Below are 18,901 nucleotides of genomic sequence, written 5' to 3'. Positions count from 1 at the left end.
TACACAAACAGTTGTATACAAAGCAACATGTGACTACCTAGGAAGAGTTAAAAACTCTATTTCAAATGCACATTACAATGATTTTTGTTTTTGAAAAGTAAAAATGGAGCAATTGTTTTTTAAACACTTTATATGTGTTTTTTTTAATATATGACTGGGTTACAACTTGCTGCATTATAGCATCAATCTGTCCTTTCTAAATTGATTACAGGAAGCAGAAGTATTTCTGGTGCCTATCTTGTTTCTAGTCGTTACCCAACTGTAATCAAAGCAGTATATACTCCAGCCTGGGATTCCAATGTCAGCTCTGAAAACAGAAGTTGCTAAGTGCCCTGGATATATTATAAGCTAATGAAGTTTTATTAGTGCAGTTATTCCTAAAGCTCCAGTTTACACATTATGTAAGTACCTCACTCTCCATGGTACAGAAACCACTGCACTCAAGATATTCTTGAAATGTTTCTGAATATTTATTTTATCTACTTTTATACCATGTACAGTATTTCATACATTTACCGAAGGTGAGCAGGTACAGAACTAGCCAAGATAGCTTTACTAGACAAACCCAAAGTTGGTTGTTTAACAGACAATACTACCTTCCTGGTCCAATAAACATTTACAAAACCAACCTCTGGCTTCTGCACTCCTGAAAGCATCCAATAAAGATGCAGTCCAGCGCTATGGATACATTTTCTGCTGACTCTATAAAGGTTTATTACATTTCAAAGTCCAGGCATAGTACTAGATCTAATTGCCAGAGGTGCTGCTTCATCCACCAGTGAGGATGTAAAAGTTGCCTTTAAGATTCCCACTCATCTTCATCACCATCCCCTGACATCATTTGTAATGGGGGCATGGGTGGGATGGTGTCAGAAATTCGGGCAAAAGCTCCTGCTGGAGAGTCGGCATTACCGGCTGCTGGCCCCTTTCCAGAAATACCTAGAAAGAAAGCAAAACAAAAACATGGACACTTTTTATTTTGGCTAACAAAATGTTTTCATTAAATACTTTAGACCCAGATCTGTCCTCGCTGAGGACAAAAGGGCATTATACATAGCTTTCTAAAAACCATCACCACACCCTGCATCAGTACTAATCTCAGGAGCCATCTGCCTTGTTGCAAGCAGTAAGATGGCTCTTTGTCAGAGTTATGCAAACATTAACATGCTTTGGTGGCTGTTCCTAGACAAATCACCTTTGTATGCAGACCATCCTCATTAAAAAGTACTGAAATCTAAAGAATGTAAGTGGAGGGTTAAGGACAGTCATGTTGGGAAAGAAAATCTGGATAGTTATGGATGTCCTCCAGTCAGGAAATCAGATTTGAACTTAATTGAGGTATACGAAGCTGCTAAGTGGAAAAAGGCAGACAGGAGTCAGAATTAACATTCCCTGTAATTTTATTGATATGGCAATAGTTTTAGGCAGATGGTATTAGCATTCGGATGTGGCAATTTCAAAATAAAATTGCTTTTAATGTAGATCCAATCACAAAACCTCATTAGATGTTAACTTACATTGTTTTTTAGCTTTTATTAAAATGATCCCTAGTGATCCTGCCATAAAAGGTTCTTGTATAGACACATCTGTTATAGAGTGACACCTGTTTCAAAATCTGCTTAGTCTTGGTGTTCACACACTGCACTGGCATGGGCCATCATCCATGGTGCATAAAACCAGAAAAGCCTAAAATAGTCTGGAGATGAGCAGACCCAAGATGGGAAACTATGGAAAAAAGGAAACATACTGCACACTAAAATGTCAGCCAGTTAAGTTTAACATCTGCTTTAATGGCATTCTTTTACTGGGAGAGTTTGTATATTTAGGACAATCTGTACCCACGTTTTTATCACCAGCCATTTCTGTTATATCACCGACCTTCAACAGTGCTAAAGCCTGAAAGCACGTCTATCACAGATGATCTTACACGGTAGACGGCCGCCCTCCTCCCGTCTTACATTGTCTCCCTGTGTCCTTTTCCCCTCTCGCTCGCTGTATGAGCAGACATGACGTGACTGGAAAGTCCTGGAGCGCCGAGTGTAATGCAACGAATCGTGGCAGCTTGTCACAAGTCCTAGCCTTCCAGCCCTCATCTGACTGCACAGAGCGGCCTGCACAACGAGTGCTCTGTGCCTTGTATGTGAGGGAAAGTAAGCCATCTTTGCCAACCATATGAGGAATGTAAATAAAGAGAATTACATTTGTTAAAGTGTACCTGTCAGCGTGCGCACAATGCCTAAAGTGGACACTGCCTGACTCCCAGGAAAGGCCGCACTGCAGATATTAATCTGCTTTAGAACTAAGAGACTGATAATGGCAACCATCAGAATTGGACTAGAATCTTTACTGCGAGGATGCAGCATGCACTAATACCGAAAATTAGACCCACCCCGAAAAAAAACCCTAGCATGCTAATCATGCAAGGGGGAAATGTAAGCCCTACCCCGAAAATAAGCCCTATCGGCAGCTTGTTTGTGCAAGCTTCTTCGGAGAGTACGGTCACATGGTACACGGCGGCGGAGGGATACCAAGAGCAGAGGACCGAAGCAGCCAGGATGCACACTGCGGGATCTGAGTACAGTATCAGTAGTGGTGAGTACTTTTTTTTTTTGTTTAACCAAATGCTGTAATTTATGTATGTGTGTTCACATATGTGGGCATGTTCTGTATTGTGTGGGGGCACTATATACGGTATGTAAGGGCACTATATACGGTATGTAAGGGCACTATATTATGTGTGAATGCATTCCCCACATACCGTAATACCGGTATATGGGGGCACATATGGGGATATGATATTGTGTTGGGGAACAATTTTTGTACATGAGAAAAATAAGACATCCTCCGAAAAAAAGCCCTAATGCGATTTTTAGAGGTAAAATATTATAAGACCCGGTCTTATTTTCTGGGAAACACGGTAGTTCTCAATAATGCATTGGCTAAGTATATACTTTAACAGGAAAGGGACTCATCACATGGAGATTATATAAGCTGACATTACCAACCTGGTTCTAAAAAAAAAAAAAAAAAGTACAGCTTGCATGGTGGATGTTCTGATCCTCTGCCTGTAATTTAATACCTTCTGATCCACTGACTGAGAATAATTACAAAGCTCATTCAGTTAATTGCCTCACAACTTGTCAGATATCTGAATGCTTGTTTTAGGTTTATGACAAACTATTGAACCCAAAGCAGCTTTACACACAGGCATTGGCATTCTTTACAATTAGTTCTGCAATGATGGCTTTCAGACTTTTTATAGGATAGGTCCACTTTAAGTAGAATTAAATCTAACTACAATCTTATTCATAGTTTGCTAAAGCATTGTGCATCATAAATATCTTAATATATAGAAAGGGGAATTTTGTAAACTATTTACTAAACAATTCTTTTCTAGAACCCCACTAGTGATCACAGTATCTAGTACTTTTGGGGTATACTGCTGCCTACAGGAGGATGAGACACAGGCAAAAAATAAATAAATCTGTATGTTTGCACCCAGGGTATAATCCCTCCAATTTAAAGCATGTCCCAGTTTATAGCAAGCAGTACCAAGAGAGTTCTAACAGTTCATATAACTGATTACAAAAATATTTTTTTTTTTCCTGAGGAACACAGGAATCTTAAGATTTTCACCTCCAAGAACAGTGTAACTGATGTTGGGAAGCTACATGAAGGATCTGAAAATGTAGAGTTTAATCAGGAAGGAACACTACCCCTGAAAGAAGAGCAACCCTATTGTCTATACATGGGGTAGATGTCGTCTACCCTTTCATGCAAGGTAAAAGATTTAGTTTAGGTCTGCTTTAAGTTAAGCCTGAGGTTCAAGGATGCATTGTCCCTCGAAAACTAAACAGGATAATAAGAGCCCCCTAGATTTAGGTCTTGCAGCCCACTGCATTGACAGTTATGGATATGTCAAACAGATGAAAAACTGGGTCATAAAAGACATTAGGGAAGAAGTTTTTAACACATTATCACAGCAGATTAACAAACCTACTAAAAACTGAAATGTCTTCAAGACCAACATAGCAGGATCACTAAGGATTACTAAATAACAATATGCTGCTGATTTACACATTTTGAAAAATATTTTTTTTAATCCACAGCTTGGATTTACATTCACTTTAGTCTCTGTTGGTCACTGCAAACAGAGCATGAAGTATATGTGGAAATCTTACCTTTCCTCCTCATTGCCAGCTTATTAAATAGATCGGACATGAGATCTCCTCCACCACCTGTGGCTCCCACTGGAAGAGAGAGGAAAAAAAAAAGCTACAGTTACTGTATTCTTCTAGATTCACAACATAACGCATACAACTTGCAGATCTGTACCCAGTGAAACTCTACAGAAGGAAGTTCTGTGTAGATCCAATACTTGAGAAATAAATGACTGTAGACAATGCAGTCCCTGTGTTGTACGTATGTGTGAAAGCCTCATGCACCAGCATTAACACCAGTATTTCTCTGTACTACAAATAAACATGATAAAAGTGTCTTCAAGGAAAAATTATGGAGACTGCTGACATCCTTGGTGACCATTTTCCACAATAGAAAGCGATGAATTGTCAGCCTGCTGCGGGAATGTCTAAGAAACTTTGCAACTGACTGACAAAAAAATTTGCTTAAGACAAATGTAAGAAATGAGACATATATGCTAAACATACTGATAAATAGTTTGGGTTTACATACATTTTAAGGATCAGCAAAAGAAACACACTAGGCACTGCATCATCTGCACAATGCCCCCACTGGAAAAAAAAAAAAAAAAGGTACAATGTAGCTTCCATCCAGGAGGCCATTAAGAGCTCACATTGAGATTTGTTGCAGCATTGGTTACTACGTTTAGGCAAGTTTCCAGTGTCTTCTATTAGCACCTTCTACTGGACACTTGAGTAATGGCAGCGATTTTACAGCCGAGACTCACAGCAGTACACCGCGCACACCTCACCACCCCAGAAGCGTTATCAGTGGCTGGCAGGTGTGTACAAAGAAGGTTCTGCTGCCAAATGCCAGAAGCCATCAGTGAGGCCAGGCTGTATCTGGAACTAGCTTGGCATCAGCCTGCCAGTTACTCAATGCCTCTAATCTATCAACTAGAACTAAGCTGTGAGCCATGCCCTCTGAAATTGTTTGTCTGTTTGGATTGGACAACCTTGTTCCTGCTCCTTCATCTTCTTTTTCTCCAGCTTCTTCTCCTTCACACTGCGTAGATTGGCTTTCCCAATACCTCCTGCCTGGCGGATGGATTCCAGCAGAGATGCCCTGCCGTTCGATGGGTTGACCACTTCATTTGGTGCTCCCTGAACCAGAGCTGCTGCAAGAGAACAGAAATAGTTAAAAGCAGGCAGTTGACATAACCACAATATAAACTCAATTATTAATCAGCAATATTGCAAAAACACCAAGTAACATAGGTTGACTGATCAACAAACATACAGGTTTCCTTTGCAGTTTGCACATGTGTACATTCCCTCTTTGGAGTCTTACCAGGGCTGCCATTTTCACTGTCCACTCCTATGGTCACAGGGACGCCGCTGACCGGCTGACTTGGTGGTGGTGCTGGTGGTGACAAAGAAGGTGGAGCAGGTGGTGGAGGGGGAGGAGGTGGAGGAGGAGGTGGTGGCGGCGGTGGAAGAAGCTGTCCATCTTGAGCATCTGGAAATATTGTAGAATGAAAATTAAATAATTTTGCTCTCCAGTCCAGCAATGCAGGATGCTGTTAAAAGGCTCATCAAAAATGTTATATATTACAGCTTCTAATATGATATGATGGCTACAATTGTTTTGTCAGATTTTTTTCCCCCTTCATTTTCACCCAGAAATCCATTAAATAACACACTTTCCTTTCCCGGGGTGACAACACTATGCGATGTAGCAAATCTACAGTCCAAAATGTTGAATGTCATACGAGACAACCAACTATTATAGAAGTCTTATCAGATCACTAACACTCATGTCTGGAGAATAAAACGTCCAGCAATGTACATTTTATAGAGAATGTGAGATTGAAAAGTGTAGAGAATAAAGCAGCTTGCCTAATGAAATACATAACACAGTTTACATAGGGTAGCTGTCCAGAGTATATAACATAAAACGCAGTGTACAGTGGGGCAGGTGGAAGTTTTTGATTGCTTTCAAGAAGGTTGTCTACCACCATGTTGGAAAGTTAAAGCACCTGACTCTCAAAGACTCTATTGGTGGAATTGTTGTGCTAAGTTCCTTCGTCTGCACACCACCTTTGTCCATTATGAGAGATTTCCCCTATCCCTGCTGTTTTTTTTCTTTTTTGATTAGAGATCACGTAAAAGAGAAGTGGGAACACCTCTGTTACAGCAATTGAAGTAGGATGCCAGGAGGCTGGGAAATCTCAAAAGTAGAAGCAAGAGAGATAAGAAACCAATGAGTTACTTGGCACTATTCTATAGAAAAGTAAGATTAGGTTAAGACACTTTAACATAAGAACAAATCAGTACTGTAATGTAGTACATCTCTTCATACCGATCTTTGAAGGTTCTACAAGCTCAGTGCTGAATGTCGGAAGCTCAGGAATAGGACCTCCTGGCGCTGATGGAGCAATACCAGGGCCCAAGTCTGCACTGTACATGAGGTCATCGGCAACTCCAGGCAGGTCTGGCAGGTAATACGGGACATCGATCTCTGGGACTTGGCCAAGGTCTGGGACATAGAAGTAATTCTCCGCTGTCTTGGAACAAAACAACGACAAGTATGTATTACATATCAGAATATTGGTACACTACTCATCTGTATATTGTACATAGTAAACTTACCAGTCGCTCTGACTGTTCTCTGTTAATGATAGAGAGGGGCGCATCAAACAACCGATCCCCATCTTCTCCCTCTGCCACCTGGTTAGTGCGAGTGACCACACCGGCCAGAGGATCCAGAAACACATATTTCCTATAGCTGTGAGAAAGATGGAGTTGTGTTTAGAGAGGTATTTGTATAGGTATTATAGGAGTGGCTTGTAATGAAGCTGCTTAATTGGGAAGCTAAGTTGGCTAAAAAATCATTTGTGCACTAACAAAGGGTGTCATGTGTCAAGCCCTCCACAACCAAGATTTGTTCCTAAACCCTTTGGAACAATATGGGAAAATTATTAGCATTTATTGCATCTAATAGAATACACATCTAAGTTGTTTGCCCTTTTTTTTTATCCCTCTTCAGATCCTCCCAACCATACCCTTATACACCCCCACTCACAGATTCTCAGTTGTGTTAAAGAGTAGCAGAGAACTGGCAGAGTTGATATTTCGAGGTAGACTGCCCAGTCCTTCTTCCGCCCCCTCCTCCTCCTGAGCCCTGGAACTGACATATACTGGGAAGTACTTCAATTTCTCCTGTAAAAACACAAACAAGCTTAAAATGAATCTTTCCACATCTTTACAAACCTGCACAAACCAATTCCAAATATGTTACAATATACAGCACCGCTATCATTTTTTTTTAGAAAAGTTCTACCTTTAGTCATAAAAAAAAGCCATCAATTAGCTTCAGTCGGGTAACTTTGCCTAGGCTAAGATGATGTAATCAGTCTGCTACAGCAGCGGTCGCCAACCAGTGGTCCATGAGAAAATTTTGGTGGTCCACGGGAACATTTGGACATTATTTGCAATTTTTATGTTTTATTAATAAATCAAAACTAGTATTCTAATAAATTATTATATTCTGAATGACAATTTTCACCTTTATATTGCTATAAATTCAGGAACTGTACTAGAGACTTAACTTTGATAAGTTTTGAAAGCAAACAAATATTTTACATGTCTTTAGTAATTACAAAGATAATGCAACTAATGATAATAGTAACAATAGTAATACTTCCTTTAACTGTGAGCTAATCCATGAATCAGAGCTGCCGCAGTCCTTGTCAGGCACCATTAGGAAGATCAATATTTTATAAATGTATTTATCTTTATAAACAAATTCATATTATTGGTCCGCAGGATTTAAAATGATGAATTTAGTGGTCCGTGAGGTCAGAAAGGTTGGCGGCCGCTGTGCTACAGGAGGCAGCATTTCATTGTTTGTACCCATCATCTTGCAAAAAAACATTTTATTTACTCTTCCAGCTAAAATTCTTAAAAAATACAACTATTTCTAGTTTGAGCCATGTCAAGGAACCTATTCTGTAAATATGCCATTTTTATGACAAATTACATTTCTTGTATGGAAAAATTATTTATTATTATTATTATTATTATTATTATTATTAAACAGGATTTATATAGCGCCAACATATTACACAGCGTTGTACATTAAATTTACAAATGTTAGTTAGAGTTATTTAGGGTGACTTGAGGGCCCTTAAGGGGTTAAATATGTATATGCATTTATTTATTTTTATTTTATGTATGAAATTGTTTTCACCGATATTAGTTGCTCATCAAATAAAACTAATTTAACCTGCACATAAAAGGATAAATCTAAATACACAAAACCATTATGCACAGGCTCTATTTATACCAGTAGCAATTTTATAGAACCTTATAGTGCAGGCAGAGGACGAAGCCCAAGGCAAACCAAGCACCCCAAGGCACTAAATCTTTCTGAGCACACCTGATATTACCCAATACTGGGTAACCTTACCAAATCACCTCTTTGAGCATTGCGGCCTCTCCCAGCAATGTACAGGCTGAATCTTGCTATGTTATATTGAGATTTTTTTGGGGGAAAAGTGCTCACCTGTAGAGCCTGCTCATCCAGTGGTCGGTGCTTGCTTTGAATTTTATGTCGTGGCCTTTTCTCTGAAAACAGATCCTCAGCACCAGAAAAGATGGATGTGTATTCCTGAAGACGGTCAGGGGCTGGGTACTTGGCACTGGAGAAAACCTAATCAAAAAAAGTGAGAAGTGGCAATAGGCTCAATTTAATAGTGATCATTTGCCCTGAAGAATGTTATTTTTAATAAAAAGTGTCAATAGTTTACTTATCTGATAGCTTATTTAGGGTATGTCTTTTCATTAGTTTTGGATAAGGAAAGAAAGGAATAAAACTCTCTATTGCATTTCTACTGCTACCCTGCACTCTTTCCTACAAAGTTTTACCAAACAGAAAGTGTGGCAAACTCTCTGACAGCAATACAGAAATACATTTTTAGTCCAATAGGGAAAGGCTAGAATCCCTATCAGATTTTCATTGCCACGTGCCCATTACAGATCTTCCCACACACATTGTCAACAGGACAGGAAGTGGAGGAAAATGAGTTTTTGCATCAAATGGGAGATACAGACATGTCTTCTACCAGCTGTACAGGGCAGGTGATCCACAAAGGGAAAGCCAAGGGCAGCAACCTGCATCAGCTGAAGGCAGCTAAAAATATATAGGCTTCTGTCATGTGCTCCCAACTCCTGTATTAGCTGAAACACAAATGGATCTATGTGTGGGTAGCAATCATTGTGGAAAAAATAGGTTGCAATTTTAGCCTTCCAGCTGGTGTGGACACTTCAGCAAGGGGACATACAGTATTTAGTGAGTGGCCTCTCACCTTAATAGCTTTTTTGCTGCCTTTGATCTTCTCTATCTTGGCTTGTGCCAGGCTGACTCGATCGTTGATGTTTCTGAGCTGTGTTCTGTTCACCTCCACTCTCTGGAGGATCCTGAAAAGGCAGACAAATCACACAAACTGAAAAAGGTTTTGTACTATCTGGGAATTCGAAATAAGTCCAGTCTCCATTGGGGGCGACTGGACAGGTTTTAAAGAAAAATCTCTAATTTTTGATACACTGGCTAAAAGTAGCCTCAAATTATGTCACATGGATGCTTGAGCAAAGTTTGCTTGAGAAACTAAATTTACATTGTTTAAAGGGTTATTAAAACCAAAACATATAAATGATGTGGTAGCATCACCTACATGGTTTCTGAAATGCTCTTCCCATCTCTCTTACGGCTATTTTTTCTTGAGAGAAAACAGAAGGTAAAGGTGGCTATGCTGGGAATACAAGGACACCAAATCGGTCATACTAGCCACCATTACCTGAGCCATTTCAGCCAAAACTACAACTACACATGAAAAAGTACACACACTGACACATGCACTCCCTGATGTAGGCAGCTACATCACTTACTTTTCACAAACCTGCTCACCACATCTTTATTTATAGCAATGATTACATAGGACGACTACCAACAAGTCCAGTATTAGCTGTAAGGGGCCAGAGTGGGAGTTGTTCATCACTTCTAACCATGCATGCAGAAGGAGAAAGTGTTCTCTGTTGTAGAAAAGTCTGCAGTTTTACACTGAAATAAATTTGGTGTTATTTGTTTTTTTACAAAATGAGATGATTTAAATGACAAAAATGGGTACTGTTATCTGCATTTTTCCTTCTGTGGGTTTAGATCTACTTAGTCATCAAGTCAGCTCTCACATGATGATCAATAGCATTGTTGGTGAAAAAAGCCAAAGATGATCCCTTGCTGATAAGCAAAGTCATGTCACAAACAACTGTGATTGTGCTTGTTTCCAAGTTCATGCCCTGCGTCATTTCTATGTTTCTAAATCCAAAGCAGGCATGGTCACCAGCAGGAAATCTACTCTGAGAGAGCAGCACGGATATGTAACAAAAGATGAAAACGCAAATAAAAATCTCATACTTATGATGTACAGCGCACAAAGCAACCTAAATGTCACTCTGTGATTTGTTTATATCTACTTAAAAAAAATCAGGAAAGAACTATATAATTGTTCACCACCGGGAATTGTTACCTTAGTATATAACATTTTGTTAATCATATACCTCTTGAATGCAGCTAAATTCCATTATTTTGGAAGTCATGAGATACTTCTTCTCACTGTGGCTCAAAATAATTTGTGAAATATATGAGAGGGAACAAGCTAGGGCAATAGCCTTAGATAAGAGCCAGAAATCCATGGTATGTTGGAATGCCTGGATCCTGTTTCAATATTCCATTACATATAAAGTCCTGAATATAATTTGAAGTGTTAACTTGTACAAGGTTTTTTTTGTGTGGCCATTGTAATTTATGTGGACTGTGTTATCTGCATCCTTATAGACCATCAGAATTATCTGACAATGATTGGATGATCAATATGATGCTGTTTCCCCCTTATTTTGTACCTTTTCCATTCATTAATGTTTTTTTTTCTGTATTACAAACATAATCAGGATTTTTTTATTTTTTCTATATTTGATTTTATGAAAATGTATCCAAATGACTTCCAAGTTATCTAAGTCTACATTACATTATGTATATTTTTTTATTTTTCTCTTTTATATGTTTATTCATCTGTTTTTTTTTTTTTTACTTTTCAATAAAATTTAAGTGTTGAAATATAACATTTTGTTTTATTAGTTATAAAATATTCGAAAGTGTTGCATACAGTAAGTCGTGCACATCTGACAGTGACAGCCCCGGATAGAGGAAAACATTGTTTCTGTGTTTCACCCTCCCTGGCTCCTCAGTAATCCATCCAGCTGTCTCAGCTCTGCAGAGGACATATTTTGCTAATTAATGCTAATTACAGCCTGAGATAAGAGAGTATTAGCATATCTGGAGAAGGTATAAGTGTAGGAACTGAGAATGTGTGACCTTATCAAGACAGGAAGGGAGAACAGACTGCAGTTCTTATTGCCTTAAGCAGCCAGATAAATGAAACCAAGGCCACAGTTTTCAGTGCTGCTTGCAGGAATAGGAACCTGTTAAGGTGTGGCAGCGGAGTTAAGGATCATCAGAGGGGATTGGTATGTTAACAAAAAGCTTCCAACAACTTGATACCATCACAAACTACATGTTCATACCCTGTGTGTGTGAAGCAGTGTAGAGAGTATACCAGCAGGCAGTATGCACAAGAAAAGAGAGCAGAGGGTATGACAGCAAGCAGTATGTGCAGAAGAATAGAATGGAGGTTATAAAAGGGAGCACTATAAGCTGGAGAGAAGGATGGAGGGCATAACGGGGAGTAAAAGGTGTCTGACGGACCGTATGTAAAGGAATGGGGTGCAAAAAGTATGACATGGAAAAGTATCTACAGGAGAGAAGCGTGGAAGGTAAAATATCAGGCAGTATATGTAGGAAGGAAGTAAAAGGTGTATGGCAGACTGTATGTACAGGAGTAGAGTGCAGAGGGTATGACATAGGTAAGTATGTACAGGAAGGGTATACCAGCAAGCAGTATATGCATGAAAATTTTGTGGAGGGTATAACAGCAGATAGTGCAGGAGTGGGGGTATGACATTGGAAGAGCAGCGCATACAAGAAAGGAGTGCAAAGGGTATAACAACCAGTATATGCAGTAAAGGAGTGTCCTGGATATAAAAATAGGCAATACGTAAGGGAGAGAATGGCACTGGGTATAACAATGGCCAGTATGTGTAGAGCAGGGGTGTCAAACTCAAATACACAGAGGGCCCAAACTAAAAACTTAGACCAAATCAGGGGCTTTCTCAAAGTTGAGGAAGTTTACTACTTCATCCATAACTAACAAAAACAAGCCCCTCTAGACACACTTTAGGGTTGAAAAGACTAATTTCTATCTATCTATGCAAGCTATGTGTTGTTCGTCCTCTCACATCAGAAGTTTGTCTGACACTAAATATTATACTATGCAGTCTCTAATGGATTGAAACAAACACAATGTCCTTGGTAGTCAGGCACCATGTGATCATTGCCTAGGATTTGTGTCACATGATGGGTGTACAGAAATAATGTCTATGTATTGCATGTATTGAAAATGATGATGTGAGGTGGTAACGCGGGTGGCGGGACAGATGTAGTTCATTTTCAGGGCTCTTTGGGGGGCCAAAAAAAAAAAAAGGACCCTGAGGGCTAGATTTGGCCCGCGGGCCAGAGTTTGGCACCCCTGTAGAGGATGACATGACAATTGACAGTAGGTGGAGGAGAAGAGGGAGGAAAGTATACGAGTGGGCAGTAAACGTAAAGGAAGAGTGTTCAGTATATAAGTATATAGTATATAAGATGAATGAATAAAGATGAACAATAAACCTAAAAATATAGGTTGGTTGTGGAGGGGTGGGGGTTGAGTAGTCAGCCACAGTTTACACGTGCCTGTGTTTTAGGAGTGGATGCATTCCAATATACACATAGCTTAGTACCTGATCACCCTCCTGTAATAGTCCATAAAGCAACCTTTAAACTGAGAGAGGGGGTAAATCAGCATTCCGAATTCATCAGACTTTCTAGTTTTGCACACTTCAGTCTATCCATCATAGGCAGAGACGGCCTCATCAATGTGTTGCTGCCCCTTCGCTGTACATTCACAGGCTGGGAGATGGGTCCCAGAGCAATGCTGACTAATAGAATAACAATATCCCAGCTGATTTCTGCCGGCTGTTCCTGGATCACTGGATAAGCCTTTTGGTGGATGAACTAGTGTGTGTATATATATATATATATATATATATATATATATATATATATATATATATATATGTTATATGCGTTTCATCAATATTTGGCCATTTGGCAGGAGATCTACATTAAATGATGCCTCCTAATTAGTGTGCCAGTGGTCTCCGTACATCCTCCATGACTCCAGGAGACACGGCTCTGCCTTACACAATACTGTACCTGTTGAAGATGTCATTGGACACAGTCTGTAGGTGCTGCAGGGTGTCAGTGATCTGTTGTATGGTCTCTTCCCTCCGGAGGTCAGGCTGGATTAGAGGCACTGAGTAGGCCTGCTTCTCCATAGAGAACCTCTGAGGCATGATGGCAGCGCCTCCTGCTGGAAACACAATAGAACACACCTGGTAAAATAACTTCAAGTAAACCCCAACTAAAGGAAACTACGCATTTTGCCATCATTTACCCTCCTTCGAAAAAGTCCGGGTAACTGGCTGTCAGAATATTGTAACAAATTTAAAATTTTATCAGATGCTGACCTAGAGCCTGAAAGTAAGTGTTTTGAGTTTCCCTGCTGCTTTTTGTAAGCAAGTATTTCCAATTCTATTGCAAGCTAAAATTTGTTTGCATCTTCTATATTGCTGTTGGTATAGGTTCTTGTTAAGTAACACAGAGGTTTCTTTTAAAGCACAGCAGGATGTGAGTGAAGTACTTGCAGCAACTTCCACGTGCCCTATAAATAGGTGCAATCACCATATGAGATGGCAGTAATTATATGTAATTATGAGGAGGTAATCAGTACAGCAGAACTACTCTTAATGAGAAGAATTGATTATAAAGAGGAGAAGGTGGGGGTATAAATATAAAGGAGAATATAACCTGGAAGGAAGATGGTTAATCAGTAGGACCAATTATTTTAATTTTTTTTACTATAAGCACCAGCTATTTAGCAAAGGACAGAGGTAAAGTATTTGTCTGTGCAAAATATTAATGATTAAAAAATTATATTCAGTACATCAGGAAATTAGGAGATCACAGCATTCCTGGCAGATAAAATAGTATTAATAAAGGGAAGACAGCATGGGGAAATGTACGTGTACTCCGTATACCATTCATTTAGTCCTTCGCAGTTTCTTTCCAAACTTCTAAACTTTCTCTTTTTTTTTTTTTTAGTTCATTCACATTGCTAGGGCACTAGCTACCTGGTGAGCTTACCTGAACACAAGCCCTATTTGTGCAACCTGTGGATATGTTTAGGGGAAACACTGGCCAATGATAATGAAGTGTTGAACGTAAGCCTTTTTCACCACTACTAAAGTACCCACCATCATCGTCAGCATACCACCCACCACCACCACCACCACCACCACTACCCACCACCACCAGACAGCCACTGGTGCCAATGTGCAAAGGGGGGATGTTCCAGGGGTGTAAGGGCCACCCAATAACCAAATCCTGCACAGGATTGGGGGGTGCTGAATATGTCTCTGATGTTGATTTACCATCTTGGTTTCCTGGGGTGACTGGGAGCTGCCTTTTATACAGAGAAGTGAGGACACCACTGAATACAAGTCAATACTAACTGCCATAATATTTAGTCACCCCTGCAAAATGATGCAGAAGGTCATTTCATTGAGGCTGTTGGGTTAGAAGGAAACAAAGAAGTTGGAAAAAATGGACCAGCTCAAGTACCAACTCCACAGCCATGCTTTATATCCAAGGACTAAGCGGCAGAAGCGGTATTTACAATGATAAAACAGCGGTAGGAAGCGCACATCCTTTATATTTTAACTTTAAAACCACCAGGCACTTGTGCAGTCAGAATATCGGGTACTTCATTCTTGTTTCAGTACTGTAGCTTCCCTAAAGTCTCCTAAGTATTTATTACTTTCAGGAATGTCAGACACCTGTGTACCCAACTACACTATGCTTCAATCCTTCTGTTCTCCAAGTCATTGTACAGAGGTTGAATCCACGTATCACAGTGGGGGACACTGGAATCTAACATTCATGAAAATATCAAATGCTGAAGAGACTGGTAGGGGTTGCAATGCTGGAAAAGAGAAAAGGAATGAGTTAATAATTCAGTCCAACAACAAGGCAATATGAGACAGAATTAGTACAATTATTACCAAATCCTACCTTCAGCCACCCTTTGTGACAGAATAAAACCTGACCCCAGTTAATTCTATATTGTATGTCTCTAAAAAATGAACAATCTTTGTAATATATTTGTCACTGTGCAAATCCATTCTACATTAATGTATAGGAATAAAATAACACAGACAAATAGTCACATTGACTGTGATAAATGAGTAGCAATATTTGTGACTAATCATGCTTGATAAAAGTCCCTGTGTTTTGGTCCTCCCCTCCCCCTCTTTCTATCTTTAATGACCTGACAGGGTCTCTTTGAGGTGACTTAGGTTATACACGTGGAATAATTATCATTAGAAAGGATCTTTCATGGTCCTTTCCAATGACTAACAACTGCACGATGCATGAACGAGTGCTGTACAGTACTGTTCTGCTCTATGAAGACGGGAGGGGGAGAACAACTGAGCGGCACCCCGCTGTGCTCTCTCCCCCCTTATTTCAATTACAATCGTTCGTCGTCCATCGTCTGTGGATCCGCCCGGACGATAAGCACTGTACAATTGCAAGATTCCCAGATGAGAACCATTACACATGTGTACCTAGGCCTAGCTATGCACACACATCAGATGATTCTTGTCTGATTATAGATTCAGAGCCAGAATCTGCCGTGTGTACAGCGCTCGTCCGACGTTGTTCATGAATTTACCAGGACAGAATGAAGAACGACTGCAATACAAGTGAAGGGGAGAGAGCGCAGCGGGGTGCTGGTCACTTCAAACTCACCTCCCTGTCTTTTTCTGTCTCTTAACCCTCACTACTTCCTCCATTCCATATCTCCCCTCCTATTGTGTGATACTTCCCCCACCTCCTAGATTGTAAGCTCTTCAAGGCAGGGTCCTCTCCTCCTCCTGTGTCACTGTCTGTATATGTCTGTTATTTGCAACCCTTATTTATTGTACAGCGCTGCATAATATGTTGGCGCTATTTAAATACAGATTATTAATAAGAAGAATAAATTCCAATGGCAAGTCATAGCACTAAGCTTGGACAAAAAGGCAGACAAATACAACACAATATGCATTAACACTACACACAGCAACAAAAAAATGTGAATGGGTCCTTTGTAAAATGAAGATGTGGTCCTCTGTAGACACAATAGGGCCCCTTGAAGATACAATTCAGCACATGACATGTCTCACATATTGGTTATATATCTGTGTATGTCAGAAAGCCAGCCATGATAATACACAACAGGTCACAATGCCATTGTACACACACATACACATCACACACAACTCACCTACTCCAGAGGTACTTCCTGCCTGTCATGTGACTGTCACATGATCTCTCTCCTGGCAGCGCCGTGCTCGCCTCCTCCGGGTCATGTGACATCACTCTCATGTGACGGCTCCCTCCTGGCTGCGCTGTTGTTGGACGATTCCCGCCTCCTGATGGTCACATGACCCCTCCCCTTCTTGTTGTCATGTCAAACACAGCAAAGGCTCAGCTTGTGTTATGGCTGCCAAGGAAGGCAGTGCAAAATATGAGTTTCCAATGTATATTAAAAAATACAATGGAATATTTCAAAAAATGTAACAAATTATAAATATTATTGTAGGGGTTGTGTAATAAGTGTTACACAAGCCACCACAACCACATAGATATATATTATATAATGCACTGAGGTGAGGCAGCACAGGAAATTACATGCAGGTTTTACCGCAACACGACATGCAGTACCTTGTAACCCCCCCCCCCCCCATACACATACATGGGGAGAACATACAAACTCCATGCACCGGCCGGGATTCGAACCTGAGATTGGAAACATCTTATTATTATTCTTCTTATTATTATTATTACAACACAGAATTTATATAGCGCCATCATATTACGCAGCGCTGTACTTAGTCCATAGTCATGTCATAGTGTTATAGTGTTATTATCACCTAAAGGGTTAAAACTCCTGGGGGAAACATCTCTTCACTTCCTGTCCCTGAGACACAAGGGGAAGTGGGATGATTTTTTAAAAAAAATAAGGAACAAGTGTTCCTATTGGAAGATTTCCTTTTGCCTCACATTTTTGGGGATGACTAAAATATAGGAATTCTCATTTTTTTCCCGATGACAATGGTCACCAGTACTAACAGAGAGGGTGAATCCTCCCAATGGGGGCACAGGCAGCAATACAAACCTGATAGGGTGTTTAACCCTCCCCCAGTTTTCCTAGAGATATCACTGTAAGAGACCAGCAGCAATGATACCGAGATAAATATAAAAACAGTAATACACGAGAAGAAAATATGGCAATCATACAGAGCAAACTCAATATCTCCCTGTTAGATTTTACCTAAGCAAACGTTAGATTAGAGGTTTGTGATGTGTTAGAGATAATATGACCAGTGCTCTTGCTTATTTGTATATTCCTGTGGTGATTGCAGGTTGAGAGCTACTGAACTCTTATTACAACAAAGAAACAAAAGCAGACGAAAATGTGAAAAGGAGACAAGAGCGGCATCTTCTGGTTGAATTAAAGATTACATCATTATCCTGTGCAGGATGTGACATTCACCTGCTAGATTTCTGTGTCTGTGTTTAATGTTTAGTATTATTCCTGCTGAACCCCCCTGTTGTGATTGGTGTCCCCAATCCATTCCTGACCTCTAATCTCATCCTCTCTCTCTCTCTCTCTCTCTCTCTCCTACCTCCCTCTATCCCACCAGCGGCCTTCCTGTTATTTACTGCCCCTGGTCTCTGAATGTGATTAACCCGGAATTGATTTCATTACCTGGATATACCGGCGTGTTCTTACCAGCTGCCGTACCCAGCGCCATAAGGATTGCTTGTCACCTTTACAAAGATGAAGAGGGCAAGAGCAACATTGCACCCCAAGAGCTGACAATCTACTTCATGTACAACTAATTAGAAGGTGGAGGAGCCTTATTTTTCTTTATGGTAAAGCTCTATTACATTTTGAATTTTAAAACCAGCTAGGGATCTGAAAATCTGTCAGGTTTTTCCTGTTGTCTGTGATCTCATTGGGGAGATTTCACCACATTTCCTGTGACCCCAGGGCCAGAACTGGGAAGGTGTTGCCATTAAAAGAGAGCAATAAACCCAGGCAGAGGTTATAACCCTTCCCTCCACCATTATATAAAGATATATTCATTGCATTATCTTCCCTCTAGGAGAAATATTCAATCATTTCCTGTTCTTGTGACAAGAGGAACTCTACCTAGAAAAGACACAGAAATAAAAACTTCACACAGGTTCTAACCCTTTCCGGCTCTGTTAACCCCAAGTTGGTTCTTGGTAAAGGGCAGGAGGTGGTAAAGGATTGAACCCCCCTATCCTTGTGTGATTTATCCCTATATACAGCACTCCTCCCCCTCTGTACCCCCAGAGCTGACACTCTATCCCTATACTCCATACATTATAGTCATGCTGGGTCCTCCCCTCC

The 18,901-nt window shown here is 40.1% G+C and overlaps 1 protein-coding gene across 5 annotated transcripts; it reads right to left on the bottom strand.

Annotated features, from left to right (window-relative positions):
* Positions 1-448: 448 nt before the first annotated feature.
* On the bottom strand, positions 449-18,290 carry WASHC1 (WASH complex subunit 1). Of its 5 annotated transcripts, XR_011919314.1 has the most exons (12): positions 18,230-18,290; positions 13,570-13,723; positions 9,509-9,620; positions 8,707-8,853; positions 7,225-7,361; positions 6,792-6,927; positions 6,502-6,706; positions 5,491-5,658; positions 5,156-5,317; positions 4,693-4,751; positions 4,182-4,250; positions 869-939 (listed from the first exon to the last, which is right to left on the bottom strand). XR_011919314.1 is itself a non-coding variant. In XM_072400090.1 (11 exons), exons 1-11 carry the CDS (start codon positions 18,273-18,275, stop codon positions 800-802), a joined length of 1,476 nt encoding a protein of 491 aa, XP_072256191.1. In that variant the 5' UTR covers positions 18,276-18,290; the 3' UTR covers positions 449-799. The 5 variants fall into 5 exon arrangements, 4 of the variants coding, with proteins under 4 accessions (XP_072256191.1, XP_072256192.1, XP_072256193.1 ...); XM_072400090.1 differs by lacking the exon at positions 4,693-4,751 and having other exon boundaries at positions 449-939; XM_072400091.1 differs by lacking the exon at positions 4,693-4,751 and having other exon boundaries at positions 449-939; positions 5,156-5,314.
* Between the last annotated feature and the right edge of the window lie 611 nt (positions 18,291-18,901).

The sequence above is a fragment of the Pyxicephalus adspersus genome, chromosome 2 (assembly GCF_032062135.1).
Source record: "Pyxicephalus adspersus chromosome 2, UCB_Pads_2.0, whole genome shotgun sequence".
NCBI classification, from domain to species: domain Eukaryota; kingdom Metazoa; phylum Chordata; class Amphibia; order Anura; family Pyxicephalidae; genus Pyxicephalus; species Pyxicephalus adspersus.
This window is presented reverse-complemented; position numbering and strand designations above follow the sequence as displayed.